This window comes from Hyperolius riggenbachi, chromosome 11 (genome assembly GCF_040937935.1).
Source record: "Hyperolius riggenbachi isolate aHypRig1 chromosome 11, aHypRig1.pri, whole genome shotgun sequence".
Lineage (NCBI taxonomy): Eukaryota > Metazoa > Chordata > Amphibia > Anura > Hyperoliidae > Hyperolius > Hyperolius riggenbachi.
Genome location: NC_090656.1, coordinates 83,543,417 through 83,566,998, shown reverse-complemented (window position 1 = coordinate 83,566,998; position 23,582 = coordinate 83,543,417). Strand labels below are relative to the sequence as shown.

General features: G+C 39.8%; 1 protein-coding gene across 1 annotated transcript in view; it reads right to left on the bottom strand.

Moving 5' to 3' along the window:
* The window catches only part of ACTN3 (actinin alpha 3), a 148,893-nt gene that overhangs the window by 6,772 nt on the left and 118,539 nt on the right, over positions 1-23,582 (bottom strand). The window contains exons 6-19 of the mRNA XM_068260716.1: positions 23,382-23,460; positions 20,428-20,509; positions 19,195-19,280; positions 16,608-16,700; positions 16,075-16,305; positions 15,435-15,582; positions 13,603-13,753; positions 11,414-11,522; positions 11,174-11,314; positions 7,621-7,803; positions 6,316-6,450; positions 5,972-6,151; positions 1,633-1,779; positions 1,436-1,501 (exon numbers count right to left, since the gene is read on the bottom strand). Of these exons, the coding sequence (XP_068116817.1) occupies positions 1,436-1,501; positions 1,633-1,779; positions 5,972-6,151; positions 6,316-6,450; positions 7,621-7,803; positions 11,174-11,314; positions 11,414-11,522; positions 13,603-13,753; positions 15,435-15,582; positions 16,075-16,305; positions 16,608-16,700; positions 19,195-19,280; positions 20,428-20,509; positions 23,382-23,460 (1,831 nt within the window). The remainder of the gene's footprint in view (positions 1-1,435; positions 1,502-1,632; positions 1,780-5,971; positions 6,152-6,315; positions 6,451-7,620; positions 7,804-11,173; positions 11,315-11,413; positions 11,523-13,602; positions 13,754-15,434; positions 15,583-16,074; positions 16,306-16,607; positions 16,701-19,194; positions 19,281-20,427; positions 20,510-23,381; positions 23,461-23,582) is intronic.

The following is a 23,582-nucleotide window of genomic DNA, read 5'->3' as shown; positions in this document are numbered from 1 at the left end:
CCTCTACTGCGCAGGCGGAGGAGACTTGTGCCTGCGCAGTAGGGCGACCTGACGGAGATCGGTTATTTTTGCCTATCTCCGCGCAGAGAGCCGATACTGCGCCTGCGCTGGAGCCGGGAAGGTAAATATTTACATCGCCGCTGTTTGGGGAGGATTTTCTCCGCCTCCGTGGGACCGAGGAGGACGGGGGAAGCCTCAATAGGATCCAGAGCCTTCCCCCACCCGAGATGAGTACCCCCAGGGGAGTTTTTTTACCGTTACAGGTTTTGTTTAAGGTTATGTAGGCAGGGTAGTTCCTTCTGTAGATTTTTTTTTCTGATGTGCAGTAGGTTTAAATTCAAATAGACACTGACTTGGGCTTCACATCTGCCAACCGAGTTATGTATGGCTGAGAATACATGCAGTCCAAGCAGAGTACTAATATGTAGTCCTAGAATCATCCTTTGTCAGGGAATACAATGGGAATCAGATGAACGCAGAAATTTTGACCTAAATCAGGCCAGTTAATCATAGATTAACTGAGCAGACATCAAATTCAAGTGGTCAGTTCGGATAACTTAACTGGTATCTCCATGAAAGTTTAAAGCCTTATTTCAGGCTTGTTTAACACTCTTAACTTCTTCCCCTCATAGTTAACTTTCTACTTCCTGGCCACCTCCCATACTCAAATGTGGGGGGCCTCAACTTCTGGGTCACATGACCTCACCATACACTAGAAAGCCACAGTCCCCCAAGCCTCTCAGGCTAAGACTCACTTTAGCTTACACTGGCACTGTTTTGACACTGCCCCCTTCAGCAACAACCTACCCCGATTTGCTATGATCTTCTGCAGAACTACCCTCTATCTATGGCTATATGAGTGGTGCACACTCCGCCCGCTTATGATGTGCTGTCTTCCTCACTGCTTCCTTTTCCAGTTGGAGAGGGTTAAGCACTAATAGGAAAGGTTGAATTTAGCAACTATTATTTTCATTAGTTATTTATGTGGGTAGCAGATAGGGCCATCAGCAACTCACTGCAGGAGTGTGAGGAATATTGCTGCTTTACATTAACTGGTACTGGAATTTTGGATACAAGTGTAGGGACTAATACACAGACACCTTTTTTTTATCTTTTCTTGTAATTACACTTCAAATCTCTGCAAAATACTTCCAGCAAAGCAGACTTGAGTCCTCGTTCAATTCACTGTTTCAATTAAGTTTTCTCCTAGGAGATAATTGTTCTTCTGTTTAAAATTACTTTTCAGCACTCTGCAATTAAAGTACCAAAAATAGGTAAAAAAATTACTGTTTCAGTACTGTACTTTCTTGTTTGCTGGTGGCTTCAAAGGCATTTTATTGATAAAATGGGAATATATCACCCAGGAAAAAACGTAGGAGAAAAAGTAAACCACACACTAACTTAGGTAGCTAAAGATGAAGAGTCCTAGTCTTACCAGATCGTATCCCATAGAAATCAGGCAAGCACGGAAGTCATCAGGATCCATCATGCCGTTTCTCTTCTGTAAAGAAGTAAAGATAAGCTCTGTTAACAACTATGGTTAAATGAGTACATTTAGTTCATCATTTTTTGACGTAGTGTAGATTGGAGTTATTTGTTACAATCTCATTTTTAATCACACTGATGTCTCACCCTGTCAAAGTGGTTAAATGATGCACGGAACTCATTCATCTGTTCTTGGCTGATGCCCTTGGCGTCGCGGGTCAGGATCTGGTTCTCAACTTCATTGATGGTCCTGGCAATTGTAGTGAGGAGCTGCTCCCATCCGACACGGACGTGCTGCAAGAAACAAGGGAGCCAAAGATGGCACAAAATGAATCTACATCCTAGGTTCTCAACATGCGGTACGCGTACCCCAGGGGGTACTTCTGATGGTTTCAGGGGGTACTCGGGCTTTTCAGGGGGTACTCGGGCTTAATATACTTAACCAAGCATAACAAATTTAGAGTTTTAGAAAATGATACATCTTATTTAAACACCAAATTAGTGTTTTAGCAATATTTATAAGCAATATTAAATGCTTGGAAATTGTTTAGAACCAATTATCATGTACTTTGCGTAAATATTTATTTGTCAAGGGGTACTTGTGATAATGTTTACTATGCTAGGGGGTACTTGGTAAATACAGGGTTTTGGAAAGGGGTACATAACAATAAAATGTTGAGAAACACTGATCTACATGACTGGGGTTGAGTATGATACATTAACATGTACAAGAGTTGGCAAGAGGGCATATCTTGGAATGTGTGGTGCAGACAGCCTTATATGAAAATGAATAGCAAGAAAAACTTAATTATTTGTTGCTTTCAGTCTACATTCAGGGCCGGTTCAAGGGGCCCTGTGGCCCCGGGGCAAACTTCAGTGTTGGGGCCCCCCCCATTACCCGTTTGCTCCCCGGGCCCTACTGCAATTACATTAGCAGGGATAATTACATGTGTAAACACGCGCTGGGTCATAGAGTGGGAGGGAGACAGCATGTCTCCTAGTGCAGCCACTGCCCGCTCGCCCACCCGACGGGGATAAGGTAATTATCGCTGCTAATATAATTGCAGCAGGGCCCCGGGGAGCAGTGCGAGCGGGCAGAAGAAGAAGAAAATATTGCAGGGTCGGCGCTGCTGGGGCTCGAGCATGCCCCTTTTGCCTCTATGGTAGCGCCGGCCCTGTCTACATTATTAATTCCTAGGTAATGTGATTTGCTGACCAAAATCTTAGTTTTAATAGCTTAAAACCAAAAATTAGCAAATGATATGATAAGTGAAGCACACCCAGCTCATCATGTGGTAGGTCCTTTTCTTGTACTAATGCTGCTTCAAAAACATTCTGTAATTCTCGGAAAGCTGTTAAATGTCAGTAATACTGTATATTTGAGGTGGAACTCTGCTGCAGTTCATATAGCATAAAATATATAGCATTGCAGGAGTAATTTGTACATGTTGTTGCCTACAAGACACTAACTCAGATGAATGCTAGGAGAGAAATGCCACATGAGTTAAAGGACCACTATTGCAAAAATAAATAAATAAATAAAAATAAAATAAAATGTAAGTACATATCTATACATTTCTTGCAGACTAAAATGCACTATAAATTACTTTTTTCCTATGTTGCTATCACTTACAATAAGCAGTAAAAATGTGACAGATCTGACAAATTTTGGACTAGTTCATTTCCTCAAGGGGGAGTTTCAGTATTTTTTTTTTTATTCTTCACAAAAGCAATCCCTGGAAAGGATCTCTATAGAGATGCCAGCTAGCCTCCATACTAGCTTGCACACCATTTCGGCAGTTGGACGTAGATAATTGTCCATTGCATTCGAAGGCCGCCACTCGCTCCCGATGTCGATCGTTAGAGGGGAGATGAATGACTGGGAATGCTGTTCCCATTCATTAACCACTTCAGCATACGGGTGTTTTCACCTAAAGGACGGAAGCAATTTTCCCCTGTCAGCGCTCCTCCCATTCATTCGCCAAAAACTTTATCACTACTGATCATATGTAAATGATCTATATCTTAGGGTTTTTTTCGCCACAACTTAGGCTTTTTGGAGGTAATACTTGTTTTTAGCAATTACTTTAATTTCTATGCATTTTATAGAGAAATATAAGAGAAAAAATACACTATTTCTCCAATTCCTTCCTCTATAGTTTTAAAATAAGCAATGCTACTATAAATAAACCCCACACATTTTATTTGCCCATTAGTCCCGGTTATCACAACATTTAAATTATGTCTCTAGTACAATGTATGGTGACAATATATTATTTGGAAATAAAGGTGTCTTTTTTCTGTTTTGTGTTTTTTTTTTTTTCATTAATAATCACAAGCTCTTATTTGCTAACATAAGAGTAACATTCCTTTATGACATACATATTAAAGAAGCTGAATCCCTAAGTTAAATATATATATATATATATATATATATATATATATATATATATGTATTGTTTTCTTCTTTGTTTGGTAATGGGGGGGGGGGGGGGGAGAACGGATTCACTTTATCAATTTTTAATTAAAATGTAGCCTGAGTGTATTTTTGACTTTTCGCCACTAGATGGTGCTAAAAACACCATCCTGGATTACCAGGATAGTGTTCTTTTTTTTTTCATTGACTTCACTTTACTTTAAAGAGAGTCTGGAGCCTCTTAAAATTCATATTTTTATTTAACAATCCCTTCTACACTATCACCCCACCTAAAATGCCGCTATCCTGCGGCAGAACGCTGTGTTTAACCCTCCCCCCCAAATCCCCGGGGCAATGTTGGGGGAGTGCTTCCTAGTAGAGGCAAAGCTGTGGGCTGTAGCTCTACCTCTACTCCCGTCAATTGGCACTGACCGCCGCCTCTCCCCCGCCCCTCTCAGTCTTCTTTCACTGAGAGGGCCGGGGGAGAAGCGGAGATCAGCAAGGATTGACGCAAATGGGGGCAAAATCCATGACCAAGAAAGACATGGATTTTTGCCCCGGTGTTTGGGGGGGTTAAACACAGCGTTCTGCCGCGGGATAGCTGCGTTTTAGATGGGGTGTTAGTGTAGAAGGGGATTGTTAAATAAAAAGATGAATTTTAAGAGGCTTCAGAGTCTCTTTAACTATTATGAATGGACATAGCTCCCCTTCCCCGGGGAACGAGTCCCACCGGTAACGAGCAGCGGATTCACGCACACGCATGCACACCCACCAAGGAGACACTGGACGCGTATATGCATCCAAATAGACCAGAGTGGCTCCCATCTGGACGACTATACTTGTCCACATAGGATTAAGTGGTTAACCTAAGTCTCTGTGTCACTGATCACCGGCATCAATGAGATCCCGCTGTCATTCACAAAAAAACAAAAGTAACATGTAGTAACACATCCTTGCATTACTTCCTGTTTGCATACTTATAGTATGCTAAAAGGCAATAATGTGTGAGGACATCTTGTGGCCAAATAGTAAAATCACACCTACATACAATTATTTTAATAAATAGACCCACTCATACATACATTACCACCTTACCTCCCACACTATCCCATAATTACCTAAATATAAATTTTGTAGTAAAAAAAAAAATGATGACTATTAAAAAAATACATAAAGAGTTACCTTTGGGACTGAACTTTTTTTTAATATGTATGTCAAGAGGATATATTACTGTTCATTTTGAAAATATGGACTTATAAATAGTAATGGATGCAAAACTGAAAAAATGCATCTTTATTTCCAAATAAAATATTGGTGCTATAAATTGTACTAAGGAAATAATTTCATTTCAAGGGTGTTTATTGATTGATTAAAGCATACAACACAGGGTCAATCAACAAGTAAGAGAACCCCACGCAGGGGGATATTCTCTTGAAAACAACGATAATAGGGTAGAGAGCGCCTTGTTGTAGAATTAAACATTATTGGAAAATCTTATTTTTAATGGGGGAGGGGAGAGAGGGAAAAGGGAGAGGGGGGTAAATATTAGGGGGAGGGTTGAGTGATTAGACTCAATTTTAGACAAGATTAGAGGAAGGTCCATTAGTGTTGTCCACGTCATGCAAATGAAGCCAACCAGTGGGATAGTTGAGGGGAAAGGGAAGGGAGGGAGGAGAGGGAAATATTTTAAATGTTGCAATTAATTGGACAAATGGGCAAATAAAATGTGTAGGTTTTAATTACGGTAGCATGAATTATATTAAAACTATAAAAGCGAAAACTGAGAAATAATGATTTTTTTCCCATTTTTTTTCTTATTTTTCCTGTTAAAATGCATTTAGAATAAAATAATTTTAGCAAATTGTACCACATAAAGAAAGCCTAATTGGTGGTGAAAAAACAAGATTGTTTCATAGTGATAAGTAGTAATAAAGTTATAGGTGAATGAATGGAGCACTGAAAGGTGAGTATTGCTGTGGTACATAAGGGGAAAAATCCCTCAGTAGTGAAGGGCTTAAATAGAAAACGACCAGTAAATTTTTTTTTACAAATCTGAAGTTTGTGTCTCACCTCCATACTGTAGCTTGTGTGTTTGTTGTCAAAGATAAGAGACTCTTGGATGAGTTGGTGATCTCCTTCCAGTTTATCAATGTTGGATTTATAGTTGATGATAGTCTGCTCATTCTGCTTGAGATGGTTCATCTGGTCTTCCAAGGAACTGCTAATGTCCACAGATATGCGACCAATCTCCTAAACAGGAAGATAAACAACATGTTTATAAACTTTTCTTTTCTGCAATTTAAGCTATTATAAATTAATTCTGAATCAAAAAGAAATTATGTGAGTTTCAGAGGAGTAGTTATTTGATTAGAAAAACTGGTTTATAGTTTAAAAATAATGGTTGTTGATCTAACCTCCATCTTGGTCTGGATCCAGGGTCCAATGACGTTAGCTTGTGCTGCAAACTGGCGACGCAAGCGCTCATTAGCCTGTTGGCGAGCCAGCTCCTCCTGGAGGGTTTGGTCTCTGTGGGGAACCAGTTGTTTCACCTGTTCAAACCAAAAGGATACTGAGTACTGAGATTGGTTATTTATGTTTATAGTAACTAATTCTACTACACAAATAGCATATTCAATTACAATTTATTAAAGCTATACACTGTCTATCAGTATACTTTGAATAATGAAGTCATTTTGACAGTTTTATTTCCCAGTGTGAGTGTGATTTTTTTAGTGGTATAACACTCTACAAAATTTAAGGCTGGTGTATGATGAATATTTAATAGATCAGCATCCAGCCCTTGACTATACACACAGGTAACCCTGTACCTTGATAGCGAGCACTAATTAGCCCAGACAACTACAAGCAGGTATGGCCAGCAGTGAACTGTAACAATTATTAAAAATATCTTTCCAAGCTTCTATACTGCCTATACAATTATTTATATGTATTTCATACATTGTTCTGTGTTGCATTGCAACAATGTGAGACAGTCAGGCTCTGAGCAGAATTGAAGACTGTCCAAAAAGCAGATCACCGACTCCTTTTCAGTCCAAGAAAGAGTGATGCTGGGAGCTTTTCCCCAGTACGACTTGTCGCTTAGCCCTGATCTTTTCCCTCTCGCCCACCCTGATGTTCAAGCAGAGGCCTTTTTTCTTACCAGTTAATTGGTCAACTACGTTTTACAATGCACTAAAGTGGGGACGGGGCCTTAGAGTTTTAGGTTTTTTTTGGATTTAGCAAATGCATGAGACGATGCTTGCTGTCTTAGCTGGCCTGATATGGTGTTGAATAATTCTGTATGGCCTCACCAGATTGTTATAAAAAATACGTTTTTTCTTAATTAAACCTGTAATGGGCTTTTCTACAACCCACAGTTGTATCAAGAAATATAATAATTCCAGAAATTATAGAAAACTGCTTGCTACCAGGACTGACAGACAACTACTGTTGCTGGAGGGACATGTTGGAATTTTAAAAACTTTTGCAGCTAATAATACTTCTGAGGGATAAAAAAAAATGTTAAAAGTCATAAATGAATAAAACTGTTCTCATTAAAATTCTTATTCCAAAGACACTTCGCAGACAGTTCATTATATATTCTGTTCTACCTACTACACAATTACATATTATTGTGGTGCCATAATCAAACTTTTATCTACATCATATTCAGTATTAATTACTGTAGTTAGTGAAAATATATTTCCCTAGCTACTGACCGTCTCCCACTTGTTAGAGATATCGATGTGAGTCAGAACGGTGTAAGGGTTAATTCCAGAGAGTTTAATTCCGTAGGTCTGAGCAATTTTCTGAATCTCAGCCTGGATTCCCAAAATTGACATCTTCTCTTTGTCAGCCTCGGGAAGTGTAGCCTTGAACTGTTCGTGCGCTGTGATAAGGCTCTGCGGTAACAAAAATAAAAGGAAACAAAAAAACAAAATATTAATGTTTATAAATATATCAAATGCTCAAAAATGCATTTGGGTGTATTTTTTATTCATATTTCATGATTTTGTCTAATTTCTGTTTCTATTTTTTGGCTAACTCTAACCAATTATCTGTTACAAAAAAAAACCCCTTACTCATGCCTAAACTTAACCTTTCAATAAGGTTTACCTCTAACTGAAGACTAACTTTAACTTTCCATTTAACATCATCCCCTCCTTTACAACCTCCCACAAAACATTATCCTCTTCCTGGTGCTAATCTTAACCGTCCCTAAATGTTATTCTTTTCCTGATACCATACCTTAGCCACCCATCCATCCATTTAAGGCTAATCTCTTTCTGATGCCGAGGCATAACCTCCTCTTAAATATTTGACTTCTTTCTGATGCCTAACTAAACATTAGCCTCTTTTTAATGCCTAATATTAACCTCTGAGTAAAAACTATTCCTTCCCCAATGCATAGTCTAAGACTCCTCCTAAACATACATCCCCTCCTTATGGAGGTTAACTTTAACCTCCTTTTTAGCATTAATCCAATCTGTGCACATACTGTAGCGCCTATAATGGCCATGATTCACAAAGCTTTTTCACCTGTTTTCCTCTGTTTTGACTTTATCTATGTTACATTTTTAAGCTCCCAAAGAGCAAAAATATAATATAATTAAGGCAAGAAAAGTAGTATTGAAATGAAGTTAATCAGGAACAACTTACTTAGAGTGATTATTTTGCTTGTAAATGTGCTGAAAGATTATTTTTATCAATTAGGTGAAAAATAAGTAATTTATGAGAAGTTTTGTGAATAGAGCTCAATGTCTCTCCTTAATGTTCTCTCATTCCTGACACCCAACAAAAACGTCCCAACCCTAACATTCCTGAACCTAACTGATAACTCTCACAACTGACATGCGTGATCAGAATGGAGTAACCGTTTAGCTACAGTCTTTCTAAAGGCAACCACTAATGGTCCAATTTCCTGAAAGCTCAAGCAGGTCCACTTACAGGAAGGCAACATGTACACAATGAGATCCAATCAATGCAATCAATCTCATTGATCGGATTGGGTACATGTTCCCTTTCTGTTTGTGAAACTGATTGATCGTTTTTGACTGATTGCATTTATTGGATCGGCCTGTTGATTGTTGGGGAAATTGGACCATTAGTGGCCAGCTTTAGACTCAGAAACAAATTCAGTGTGTACATGGATGTTGTATAACTAATACCAGGCCCCTTTACACATCCCAACACAAACATCCCAGAAAAGGGCATCATAAAATAATGGTCTTAAAACAATTAAAATACCTTCGGTTGAGTGAAGCCCGGGCACCTTCAAACCACTTATATTCCCACTTTTAAGTGTAATGTGAGAAAAATACCAACAAAGGGTAAAGGCCCGTACCCATCGCGTGATTTCCTCCATGATTTTTCCGACAGCCGGCAATTTTTTGAACAACGAGTGATCGTTTCCACAAACTCATGAATACATCAAGGTCAGTGGTAATTACACAAATATCTACAAACTGTATCTCAATACTGGAATGGATCAATCAGTGTTGAAGGTCTCCTCCCAGCTTTGGGTTGGAAATCCCTCCCTAATGCTCTGATGCTGTATAAAAACCATTTGGCACTGCCAGAGTTTGCCTTCCATCTGAACATCACAAGAAGTGGATGCTGCACTGAGATTCTCCAGAAGGTTAAAGCAGGACTTAATTCCCGACTAACTTAAAAGATGCCAGCTCCACAACCTTACTAGACAGACAGAAACTTAAGTAACTTCCTTTCATTTTATTCCCTTTTATTTACTGTGGTAAATTTTGTATATTTGTTAGATCTTTTTGTCTTTTTTTTTCTATAATCTGTTACTGCACTATTTTGCTTTCTTAAATTATATAAAATTATTTAGGGGTATGACCTGTTCTGAGTATTCACAGTATTGAATACGCCTCTGGGTGCTACTGTAGAAATATTGTGTTTTGCATGAAGCAAAGGGTTAAACAAAGGGTTGTTTTTGACAGTGGTTGGGCGAAATTGCGCATAGGCAAAATTTTGCATCGAAATTTGCAATTATGCATCATAATCGTAATGCACAATTTCTGAGAAAATCATAATTCATTTGGTATGTAATAGTAATATTTCATAATTTCGCAAAATTTTGTGCCGACTTTAGCGGTTAATAGCAAAGCCCCCATACGTGCTATTGCTAGTGCTACCAAAATTGCTACATATGTTAAGGAGAATATTGGGTACGAGTCAAAAAAAGTTTTCAAAAAGACCTTGTAGTTTTTGAGAAAATCGATTTTAAATATGCAAAAAAAAATGTTTGTTTTTTTTTAAAGAAAAATGTTTTTTTGTTTTTTTAAAACCATTTTTTCTTTGTATGTTTAAAGTCTATTTTCTCAAAAACTACAAGGTCTTTTTGGAAAATTCTATTTTTGACTTGTACCCACTATTCTCCTTAACATATGTAGCAATTTTGGTGTCACTACCGTTTATGGGGGATTTGCTATTCACTGCCAAAGTCAGCACGAAATGATGCGAATAATACGAATAACTATATGAAATCAATTGAAATTACAAATCGTAATTACGTATAAGCGTAAATGCGAAAATGTATGCAAAAATTTTGCGTAATCGTAATTATCTGATTACGATCATCACTAGTTTTTGCATTATTGTTCCTTTCAGGTTCTTTCCCTGTATGGAAACGCGATGGTAAGTGATTTGATTGTATGTGTGTGCACCTCAGTTTTCTGTTGGCCTCCTTTCAGCTGGCTAGTACATGGATTATAGTGCGATGTAGAAAATCTATGTACAATGTGAGGCTGTGAGAGGTGGGATGGGGAAATGGGGTTTGTAAACAATAACCCTGATTGATATTTAACTTTTTATATGCTCATCAATGATGGGGGTCAAAAGGAAGGGAAGTTACTTGTTTGTCCTTCCAGGTAACTTTGACATTAAACAGATGAACCAAAAGAATGTTCTACTGAAATTGACATTATCTAGTGCAAAACTGGTTTGGTGGGGAATGATTCATTCATCACTATTTACCATAAATACCTGAATTGTTGATGTTTTCTGTATTTGTTTTAGAAGGCTAATGGTGTTAAATTATATCCAGATGCTCCCTTGTTCAATGAACTTAAAATCTAGATTGTTTGCCTTTTTTATTGTTTTCTAGAATCTCTGTGGGTTTGCTATAAGCCACATCTTTACGCTGAGATGCTTATTGCAAGCGTAGTGAATTTAGTAGGATGATGTAAGGCCCATTTTTTGCTTCAGTTCTCAGAGTCAGACAACTCTATGTTATGCACTTAGGAATCTTACCTGAATCTCTTCAATGCTGTGCACAATGAACATGTCCTGCAGATCCTCAACAGCGCCATCCATCCAGTTATTGAATGGAGCTGCTCTTTTAGCAAACTCCAGGTAGAGCTGGTCAATGGTCTCCAGGAGCTTCTCAACTCGCTATGAAATAAAAGCACATAGTAATGTAGCTCTTTCATGCAAAAATACATTGTCATGATATTTTCTTAACTGTGGAGCTTAGTTAGCGCTTTTTTATACCTCAAGGGCATCTCTCCTCTTTTGTGTGAGGGTTCCCAGTGTGTCCCATTGGTCGCAGATTGCCTGACAACGACTGTTAACACTAGCAGCGTCGTGGTAGTCCAACTCACTGTAGAGAAATTATAGTAAGTGTATTGAGAGAGCCTATTATTTTGACATTAACATACATTTTTTTTACTGTATAGAATTAAACTCTGAAATGAAATATGCATGTTAGCATAAAGAAATGCCTATACTACAAAAACACAGTGTCTGGTAACTTATCTAAGCATAAACCAGGTTGGCATCTTCCATTACTGTTCAAATCTCTATCTGTATTTTAAAAGGTACTTTTCCCCAAACTCAGACTGAAGTTATTTGTAAAAATGAGGCGCCCCATACTCTTCAAGGGTGACCATGATCTGGATGTAATCAAAATGTAATGAAGTGATATATTCTATTTTTGACCATGATCTTACCAGGAAACCTCCAATCAGAACCTATTGGGAGTCCTTACACTTTATTGTTTACACAGCAGGACCTTCACAGATGTATGTGTCCCAAAGCTGCCATTATAAAAGACTAGTGCTGACTAGAAGACCCTGGGGTAAAGGGTGCATCATAATACTCAGCGAGCTCTAGGGAAAAGGCACTAACCCCTTAGCAGCTTATCTCGTTTGAAATAAGTGCACAGCTTTTGACTTCAGTCAACAGAACTTATTGTGCTGTAAATTCTTGAAATGCTTTGATCTCTCTCTGCTAGCATAAAATATAGAAACTGAAAGCAGAAGTCCTCTGTTATTGTCACACACTGCCCCCCAGTGACAAGTGGCCATAAATACACATTACAGCAGTACTAATTAGAAGCAAGGACATGTAACACATAAGAAATAAAAATGAATGTGCTAAAATAAATTGGCCTGGAGCACTTGCAAGCCACTAAATATATTGACTGTTAAAGGGCTAAATGATAAATATACTTATAACATGAACTGGCTTCAAATTGCTCTGTGATCAATAACATAATGATAAGAAAACCGATAACCCTTTGCTGCCTGTTTTTAAGCACAGCGGCCTTTATAATTTGTATTCTGCACACCAGCTTTATTGTCTTGACATTTGTGTGAATCCATTCTTTGCATGACTTGTAAAGCAGGTATGATCATCGCTCTATGTCATCCTCCATGTTCATGTGAAAGCCCATCACTCTTCCAGGAAGCAGAGAAAAAAAGAAAGTGATACAAAGAAATCAGATTCGACTAAGGATTCGTGATGTTTGAGTATAAGTAAAGTTGTGTACACACCCACAACTTGACAACAGACTTGACCCTGTGGTTGACACTACATGGCCCCAGTTTGTACAAACACACTGCTAGGCAACAGCCAAGCAACATGTTCCTTCTCTATGGAGGTGGGTAGAGGAACGACGGCATGGTGCATAAGGATGCAGCTTCCTCTGGGGGATTAAGGAGAGGAACAATGGACAGGGCCACAATGGTTAGTTCCATCTGGGTCATTAAAGTGACCTTGGCAGACCTTAGGGGTCACCAATACTAAAGCTACATTCTCGACTGACATGGCCCCAACTGGCCAGCTTGCCGAGAATACTATTGGTCATCAAGTAATTTGGGGCTTGTTCAATTTATTTAGAATATAAGTACAGTTGTCTTAAAAAAAAATGCCTTAAACAGGCATAAATGTGCATGGCTTTGAATTTTCAAAATGGATCTGGCAAAATTCAGCTCACGGAAGATATATTAGTTCAGACATGTGATGAATACTTGGCATGATAGGATGATGACTGTCGCATATTGGTCACAGGAGTAGGCATGATATACATGAGTACTCAGGCCATGGAAAAATGGGGTGGTCCTGCTGAATACTGTGGAGGGACAGGATAGAGTCCTTGTTCACATGGAATACTCTGAGAAAGTCCATCTGCAGAATGATTACAAGTTCTGATTCTGACTATAAACTACACTTAGGTCATTCTTACATACCAGTTTTCTAATGGAAAATGTATCCACACATTGCTGGTTACAGTTGCTAATTAGAACATATACATTTCTTCTGTGCCTGATCACAGCACAAGCTCAAGTTCTTCCAGTTCTTTTACATGTCATTTGAGTTTTGGAGGTAACCTAGCCTTTCTATGAAGACATTGGGCTTCTTTATTACATGGAAAGTCATGTTGATGTCCACAAACTCACTTCAATTCCTGGGCAATAGCAGCAATCTGTTCCACACGGTCCTGATGGGCAGCAAGGTCACTCTCAAATGCTTCATGCTTGCGTACTAGAGCACGGATCTCCATAAGGGAAGCAGATTCATAATCTCTCTGGGTCAGCAGTTCCTCCTTTCCTGTTTAGTACACAAAGCACACTGCTTAACGGACAAGAATATGCAAATTTTTTAGACCTAGATTTTTTCTTTTGAATATAGTTATATTTTAGGCCTCTTTCACAGTGCGATGGTAAAGTCGCACGTTAGAAAATGTTTCAACGCAGACTAACGCACAGCAATATTAAAGTGAACCTAAAGTCAAGTAAAAAAATTATATTAACTCACCTGGGGCTTCCCTCAGCCCCCTGCAGCCGATCGGTGCCCTCGCAGCCCCGCTCCGATGGTCCAGGACCCGCCGGCGAACACTTCCGGTTCGGCCGTCACCGGCCGACAGGCATGGGAACGCATGGCCGCAATAGCAGCATAGGGGGCGATATACAGGCTGGGAACGCGAAGAATCACTCCCGTTCCCATGCCTGTCGGCCGGTGACGGCCAAACCGGAAGTGTTCGCCGGCGGGTCCTGGACCATCGGAGCGGGACTGCGAGGGCACCGATCGGCTGCAGGGGGCTGAGGGAAGCCCCAGGTGAGTTAATCTCATTTTTTTTACTTGACTTTAGGTTCACTTTAAGTCTGTGCGACATTCACAGTGTACACGTTGCATTTGTGTCCAACGTGTAGTGTTATTAGAAAGTGCTGCATGCTGTGCGTTATGCACATTATTAGCTGCGATAGACTGTTTGCAAATGCTCAGTAATGACTTGGAAGCATACTTTTCATTGCCTGTATGCTCTACTATATGCAACAATAACGTGGCATTAAGTTGCGTTGCGACTTTTTTGGGGCGTTGCGTTGTAATTTGTTGTAATTTGCGTTGCGACCTTAACGTTGCATCAAACCACAACGTCCTACTGTGAAAAAGGCCTTAAGGTTTCCAACTAACACAATGTAGCTGTGAGGTAAGGCTCGTTACTAAATTGCATTTTAAAATATGAAGATCCCGAATTGTGTTATAAGCCCTCACTGCTCCAAGCAAGTAAACTAAACTTAAATAATCTTGACATTGGCCCAGGGAATATGTATAATAACTGCACAAGGTTTATTAGATTATGAATCAATAGCAAAACAACATAATTAAAAGCACCTAAAATGTCACCACTAGGTTGGACCCCTCCATAAATTCATAACACACAGCTATACACCATACAACCACCATTCAAACATGGTGGATCCAGGATAATGTAAGGGGGTTGGATCACCAATCAATAGGGTCTAGCAGAAATGGATTAAGATGGAATGTGGCCCTAGGCAAGGTAGTAGATTTGGGGCCCCCTTGTGGTCATTTTGGTAAGTTAAAGTGGAGAGGGGGCAAATAAGGTGGCAGGTGGGCCCCTTGACGCTCACTGGGCTATAAGCAACTGCATAGGTTGCCTGGTGGATGATCTTGTACTATTGGTGACCCTGGCTGCTGTGTTAGCAATCAGTCAGTGTGCTCCCAAGACTGACAGTACTCTGTGTGCCCAACAACAGAATGTGTCCTTGACGCTGGTCAATAAACTTTGTGCAGTACTTATAAGTATCCTAGTCTAGTGCCATGGCAACATTATTTCATTTTAGATTTGCATGGTTTTTGCGTAGGGTCATAAATATCTAAAAAAAATACAAATAATAAACACATAGATGTAAAATGATATTAAACTTGACCTCTGTAAGTGAGTATCGAGGATAGTAATGATTTGATTTAACAGAACTCTATCTACCTCTGGTCCAAGACTCGTGAAGAGAAGCCTTCTGCTTAAACTTCTCTGCCAGATGCTCCAACCTCTCCAGTCTCCTTATTTCCAACAGAAGCCACTCTTCGTAACCCTTCTCCACTTGCTCCAGACCTTTCCAAGCATTGGCAATATCCTACGGCAAAACAGACATCAGAGAACTATAACAAAGTGTCTAGATTCATCATTTCACAACCCACCAGATATCACCTACTCAACAACTAATAAATGACTACACTAATTACTCTGGCACCCAACAAATGGTCCAAGCAAAAGGATCATTTTATTCTAGACAAAATTCCTGGAATTTACTTTTCTAATTAATACACAAACCATGCAACCTGTAATATCTTCCTCATAAAAACAATTAAAGTTCCCCTAAATGTAAGTTAAAATGATAACTATTATCTGAGTGAATTACTAGAGTAGGTTATCAGAACTGTTTAGGACTCTTAGTCAGGCCTGGTAACACCATGGCTCATGAAGAAACTTGATCTCCTAAAAAGTCTAAAATAATTCTATATTTCTTTCTCCTTCTAGTGGCTAACATGGCACTATTCTACTACTATAACCCTTGTAAGGAAGCTGTTTGGAAAAGGAAATTGGAAATTCTTTGCCTTATACTTACAGAAACCATCTTTCCCTCAGATGGCATGAATGCTGGGCGGTTGCTTAGCCTCAGCTTGGTTTGCAGAGTATTAAAGTTGATCTCCAGCTGGCACTTCTCCTGGACGCGAGGTGGTTTGTGCACCCTTCTGTAGTCCCTGAAGTCCTCCAGCTTCTTCTGCATGGCACCCATGGTCTTCTCAGGGGTTTTGTTTTCCAACCAAGGGATAGTACGACGGATCCATTCCAGGAGCTGGGGAGGTGTATGGATAGTTACTCCAGTGGTACTTAATCAATAACCATTTCTATTTGAACTAATAAATAAGAGGTTATTAGGTGGAGAACACTATCATAAAGGCATACAAATACAATTTGTTTGCCATAAAAGTTATTGGCTATACATTAGACAATTATGGATGTCATTGGTCAATATTTATTTCATATTAGCCATAAAGCCTATTAGGAAACTAATAAAACGTCCGTCCAGTGAACAATGGCAAATAAAGTCAGTTCTGTAACTTATCATATAGGATTAACCATTAGTCACATACTAACCTCACTGGCCAGCTTCTCATATTCTTCCATCAGCTTCTCATTCTCTTGGTTCACGGCAAGGACCTTGCAGATCCTGTTTGCTGCAGTTTCAGCCTGTATAATAAAATTACATTTCAATTAAAAAACAACGGCCAAAGAAATTTTAATTCTGCCTTTATAACACATGGAGTATGCATGTGGTTTATACTAGGTGGTCACATTGGTCTAACACTAATGTGAGTGAGGATGTGTGAAGAAGAGAGCTTTGAGAGACTAATAAAAATGCTTAAAAAAACCTGAACTGAAAATTAAAAGTCAAAATAAGCATACACAAGTCATACTTACCTTCCATGAAGTCTACTCCTCAGTGTCTTTCTCCTGTCCCGCGTGCTGTTTGTTCGCTGTGATCAGGGGAATTTTCCGTCCTCCATTTTGAAAATGGCAATTACCCATAACAGCTTTCTGGTCAGCACACAGTTAAACTGTAACATCACCCACTTGAGCCATAGGGAAACATAGACATTACTTGGCACAGCAGTTTTCCTCTCAGCTATAACTGACAGCAACTGATATTTTACTGACAGCAACTGATATATTTCAGATCTGACAGAATATTGTCAGAACTGGAAGGGATTATTGTCAGAAGAAAATGGTGAGCTTCTGAGAGGAACTGATGGCAAGGTAACTATGTAATGTTCATTTGAAGTTACCTCATGTGTTTATTTGAAATATTTTTACTCAGTACAGGTTCTCTTTATAAAGTGTGGGCAAATCTAAAGTGACAAGGAAGAGACTATCAGTGGATGATGCCTGGGAGAAGTTAGTTTATGGGTGATGAAGTAGCAGTTCAGAGGAGTAATAAAGAGGGTGGGGTGGCTTGGGGATTGTGGATGAAGTGAAAGGTATACATGGGACATGAGTTTTGGGAGGCAAAGCATAACTTGAAATGTATAACTTGAAATGTATCCTGAAATGATTGCAATGGTGAATGGACTGGCAAAAGGAAAGTAATGAGTGATGGGACGACTGGAAAACTTTATTGGCAGCCTAAATGGGTCCAGCGATGGGTGTCTAGTATTGGAGGACCAAGGAGTAACTACAGGAGCCGAGGTGAGAGAAGGAATGCAGAGAGACTTTACTTTTACCCCAAGACAGGAAGTAGATTCCAGAAATGTTGTGCAAGTGGAAGCAGAAAGACTTAGAAATATACTGAAAAAGGGAATAAAGAAGGGTCTTTGACTGTCATTACTCTATGGTTACATTCAACAAAAAAATGTTCAGTTTACATGTAATCTAACAACATCGTCCAAATTTATGGTTACATTGGGCCTGATTCACAAAGCGGTGCTAACAGTTAGCACGCTAGTGAAAAGCCCTTTATCACGCCTAAACTCAGTTTAGGCATGATAAGTTTAGGTGTGATAAGTTTAGGTGTGATAAGTTTAGGCATGATAAGTTTAGGTGTGATAAGTTTTTAGGCGTGATAAGTTTAAGCACCAACTGGGTTAGCACCCCAGTGCACAGCTGATCAAATGTTTTGCGCTAGTAAAGTCTGGTGCACTTTGCATAGAGTTTAATGGCGCTGCTTTGCGTGCAGGACTTTGCCCGCGATCTAAACTTTTCTAAACTTATCATGCCTAAACTTATCATGCCTAAACTTATCATGCCTAAACTGAGTTTAGGCATGATAAAATGGTTATCACGCCTAAAGGGCCTGATTCACAAAGCGGTGCTAACAGTTAGCACCGTGGTGAAAAGCCCTTTATCACACCTAAACTCTGTTTAGGCATGATAAGTTTAGGTGTCATAAGTTTAGGTGTGATAAGTTTAGGCATGATAAGTTTAGGTGTGATAAGTTTTTAAGCGTGATAAGTTTAAGCACCAACTGGGTTAGCACCGCAGTGCACAGCTGATCAAAAGTTTTGCGCTAGCAAAGTCTGGTGCACTTTGCATAGAGTTTAATGGCGCTGCTTTGCGTGCGGGATTTTGCGCGCGTAATAAACTTATCTAAACTTAGCATGCCTAAACTTATCACACCTAAACTTATCATGCCTAAACTTATCATGCCTAAACTTATCATGCCTAAACTGAGTTTAGGCATGATAAAAATGGTTATCACGCCTAAAGTCTTTAACTGGGTTATCACCGCTTTGTGAATCGAGCCCATTGAATCATACAGTATGGCCTCGATTCACAAAGCGGTGATAACCCAGTTATCACGCCTAAAAGACTTTAGGCGTGATGACCTTTTCACCACTGAGTTATCACCGCTTTTTCCTGCTCTTCGCGCGAAGTTACCGCGCGTACGCGCGTGAGCGCGCACGCAAAGTCCCATAGGGTTTAATGGGAGCTTCGCGCGAAGCGTCGGGTGCTGCGCGCGGCAACTTCGCGCGAGTTTCTTCTTATCACGCCTAAAGTGAGTTTAGGCGTGATAAGGGCCTTTTCACCAGCGTGCAAACACTTTGCACCGCTTGGTGAATCAAGCCCTATGTGATGCTGGACAAATTTCATATGAATCTGTCTAAATCTAATAGATTGTATTATTTAAGCTTAAAATATACAGACAATTTTTCAGTGGAAAATCTGAAGATCTGAAGAGATTTGTTACCTGTTCAGCTCCAGCAAAGGCATGGTAGAAGCAAGACACATAAGTCATAATTGCCTTCTCATCTGGTTTGGGTGTGTTTACAATATCTGCAGAAAAAATATAAATTATAACAAAATAACCTATTAGGGCTCATTACAAACACGTGGTGTCCAATAAATAAATTAGGTAGAAAATTCTCAATAATTTCCAGCTCTAAGGCCTAGTGCACACCAGAGCAGTTCGGTCGCGTTTCCAGATCCGATTGCGGATGTGGAAATGCTAGGGTAATGTATTTCAATGGGGTGGTGCACACCAGAGCAGGAGGCGTTTTGCAGAAACGCATACTCCCGGGCTGCTGCAGATTTTGGAGTACGGAGGCGTTTCTGCCTCATTGTAAAGTATAGGAAAAATGCAAACCGCTCTGAAAAATGCTACATCAGAGCGGTTTTCCAGGCGTTTTTGTTACAGAAGCTGTTCAGTAACAGCTTTACTGTAACAATATCTGTAATCTGCTGTACCAAAAACCGCAGCACAAAACCGCAAAACGCTAGCAAAACGCTTCAAAATAAGAAGAAAAAACGCAACTAAAAACGCTAGCGGTTTTTGGTGTGCACCAGGCCAAATACATTGTTCGTGCGCATATGTTTTCTGGAATTTGGACATAGTGGAAACAGCCTTTTGCACTTGATGTTGCTGGTGAAGTTTGTTACATACTGTATTTTTTGGACTATAAGACTCACTTTTTCTCCCCCAAAAGTGGGTAAATAAGTCAATGCATCTTATAGTCCAAATGCAGGGACATCCTGACTTGTAAACGCCTGCCAATACAAACCTCCAACCTGCTTCAATATCAGGGACTCCCTGTACTGTGCCCATGCAGAGGAGGACACAGGGGGACACAAAGGGGCATAGAGGAGGACACTAGGGGGACACAAAGGGCATAGAGGAGGACACAAGGGGGAAAGTGGTGGACACAAGAGGACACAAGGGGACAGAGAAGGACACAAAGAGGACAGAGGTGGACACAGGATGACACAAGGAGGACAGAGGCGGACACAAGGGGGACAGAGGAGGACACAGGGAGACACAAGAGGTACAAGAGAGCATGAGGTACTAAGGGGGCATAATCCACAAGATGCCCCTTCACCATGGATGCACCATGTTTAGTATATATTTTTTACTCCTGGTTTTTGTCCTCTAAACCTAGGTGCGTCTTATGGTCAGGAGCGTCTTATAGTCTGAAAAATATGGTACCTTCTGCATCCAACATCTTGGGGATATCCAGGAACTTTTCTGCTACATCAAAGGCAGTGTTGAGGTTACCAATGGGGTCATCCTGCAGAAATGTAAACAAAAAGTGGTATTTTAAAATAAAAATTGACTGTTTGTATGATTATTAGTGCTTCCTAGTGTCATGATAAGAAGACTTTTTGATGTGAAGTTAGAGGCACCTCTTGTACCATAATAAAAAGAGTTTTCAAATAACAAAGTAGAGTGAATACACACCAGGAGATATTAAATCCTGTCCGTGTCCTGTGCAAAACTGAAGACAATATCAGCTTTTCTGCCACCTAAATCCATTACAACAGATTTCAATGTTCCCCGTAGAAAGAACTGATAAGGATTAGCTTCTGTTTGATAGTTAGCAGCGACTGCTGATTGGCTGCGGTGACTGAAGAGCAGAGTAGATACATTTGCTGTGAATTCTCCCTGTTCTGTGCTGACATCAGTAGCAAGATGGCACCTCCCGTTCAGATAAAATATAGGTAGAAGAAATCAACTATGGGTAGGAATTAACAATGAAAACATACAGTACTTTGGTGAACATGTTTGTTGCTGCAAGATGCAGAAATTGTTACCTTTACCTGGAAAATGCCTTAAAGTGGAACTAACCACCAAACTTCCCCTCTGCTCCCAAAAATATAGCTACAGCATGATAACTTTGGGGGGGAGGGGGTCTTCATTACAGTTTATGGAAATTTAGGGCTGATTTCCATATGCACACTTTTAGCCGTGCTTTTGGAAACGCGCTTGCAGGGCCATCAGAGAGTGCATAGATTGCACTGTTTGATGTTTCCATACATGCGCTGCGATTCACCACTGATTTGAACTGCTTGGTTGCACGCAATTTGGCGCCATTGCACAGTCATCCCATTCATTATAAATCGCTAGCGCCTCTGGGGGAATCACATCATGCAATGCAGGTCTACGCTGACACACGGCAACCTGCGTTGTGAGTGGAAATGAGCCCTAACTTGGATTCACTTCTCTAGAAGCACTGAAAGGGTTAAGCTTGTTTTTACACAGGGCAGGGAGCTGCCAGCACAGCTCACATCTCTTATTCACAGCTGCTGATAAGACACTCTGATCTAGCTAAAGAAGCACAGAGCACAATGGAGTGAATTTGTTCAGCAACCCAGTGTGATGTGCTAGAGTTCAGGTCTGCTTTAAGTAACCTTGTGCTTTAAAGTAAACCAGTGTCAGACTTGAAACTATGCCCACTAAGTCCGCCCCCTTTTTTGTAGTTCTTATTTAAAGAAAGTAGTCCACCGAAAACTGTCACTGTCATATGTTTACTACCTATGCTCCTTGGCATAGCCACTCCTCACTTGCCCACCTAGCTATGAGTCAGCCTTTGAACTGGAGCAGAGTCTGGCCTGTAACCACATGTGTGCACAACAAGCATGGCTTACAGGTCAAAATCCAGCCTGTATTTCCTGGTTCAAGGAGGAGTACAACTGCAGGTGTGACTGTAGACAACCACTCTCCTGACCATATAGACCATACACTGATCCTGAATCAGGTAAGTACAGACTGCATTTAGTCTCTGGGATTCTCTGCTTACTAAATAAGAGCAGTCAGGTAAGGTTTAACAACTTGTCCTATTACTTTTCCTAGTATAATACTCCATCAGCATGGGCAGAACCAAAAGACATGAGATCATTACTTGATTTGGGTGGGTTGGACAACTTCATGGCTAATTTTCTTTCTCTTGGACCAGGAGTTCTTTACATGTTAGGTAAAGTTTCCACTCAACATTTTTATATGCTCCCTGATGACAAATCAGCCATTCCCCATCTGATTAGTTCCATGCAATGTTTCATATTAGCACAAGGGAGTTAATGATCATTGTTGTACAAAAGAAACTGGGTATCACAAATAGTGAACAGAGGCGCCAACAGGATAAAAATTGCTAAAACTTTAAAATTGCTAGGAAAGCAGTGGTGGACTTACCTCCCTAAAGCAGACATAAAACTGTCAGTTCTCAGAAATAAAATTTATTGACATACTCCAGAAAATAAAGCAGCTTTATTTTCTGGAGTATGTCAATAAATGTTATTTCTGAAAACTGACAATTTTAAAGTTTTAGCAATTTTTTATCCTGTTTGCGCCTCTGTTCACTATTTGCGATATCTGTGTCCACCCCTGGTGGAGGGGTGATTAATACCCCCTTCTTTCCGATCTACAGAGAGCGACTTCTTAATCCTGAGTGGGGGCAGGTCTTAATCTCCCCACGTGCATTTACAGTGGTTGCCTACTTGGGTAACCCCGGCTTGTGAGTATCATTTTACTTACCTACATCTTTTCATTTTCCAATACATACTATATATACATAATATATACTGTACATATATATACATAATATATATATACATAATACAATACATACTATATATACATAATACATACACTATACTGGGCTCTCTGTGTTTTCATCTTTTTGTACAACAAACTGGGTAGTCGGATTCCAGATAACATCTCTACTTTTAATAATGTCGCTCTTAGTGATGGTTACTCAATCAATACTGGAACACTGTAGGGAAGGAGTGACGTACAAGAGTACTGTCAAGGGAGAAGGGATTATGGTACGGAGGCTTAGTAGGTATGAGCAGCTCAGTGGGAGTGGTCATCATTTAGGGATCTGATAGGACAGATTGCTAAACGATGTTGGGGGACAGCTGTACACACGCTAGATTATCTGACAAAATGGAGGATGGAACAGTAGAAAATTAAAGCTAATTCAATTAGTAATTCTAGGATTTATTTATCCTTATCCTTTTTTTAAAAACTTGTTTTATGCATTATAATGTACATCTCCAAGAGTTTACATTTTCTTACGTCTCACTGGACTATCAAAACATATACTACATACGTATAGCAATGATATCAAGCATAAAAGAAAAGCTTAATGGAAAGAAATGCGTTACCTTCCTGAGCTTGGAGTAATCAATGAGGTCAGGTCTGTGTCTGTGGATAAGAGCACAAAGTGCCAGGCCATCCTTCCAGCTGTACGTGAAACAACAACAACAAAATCAGAACAATAACATAAAACTGCACTGCTACACGCATAACATAAATATCTGCAAAAACTTTGGAATAAAGCTCACTTTTAAAATCTTTGATTTAGA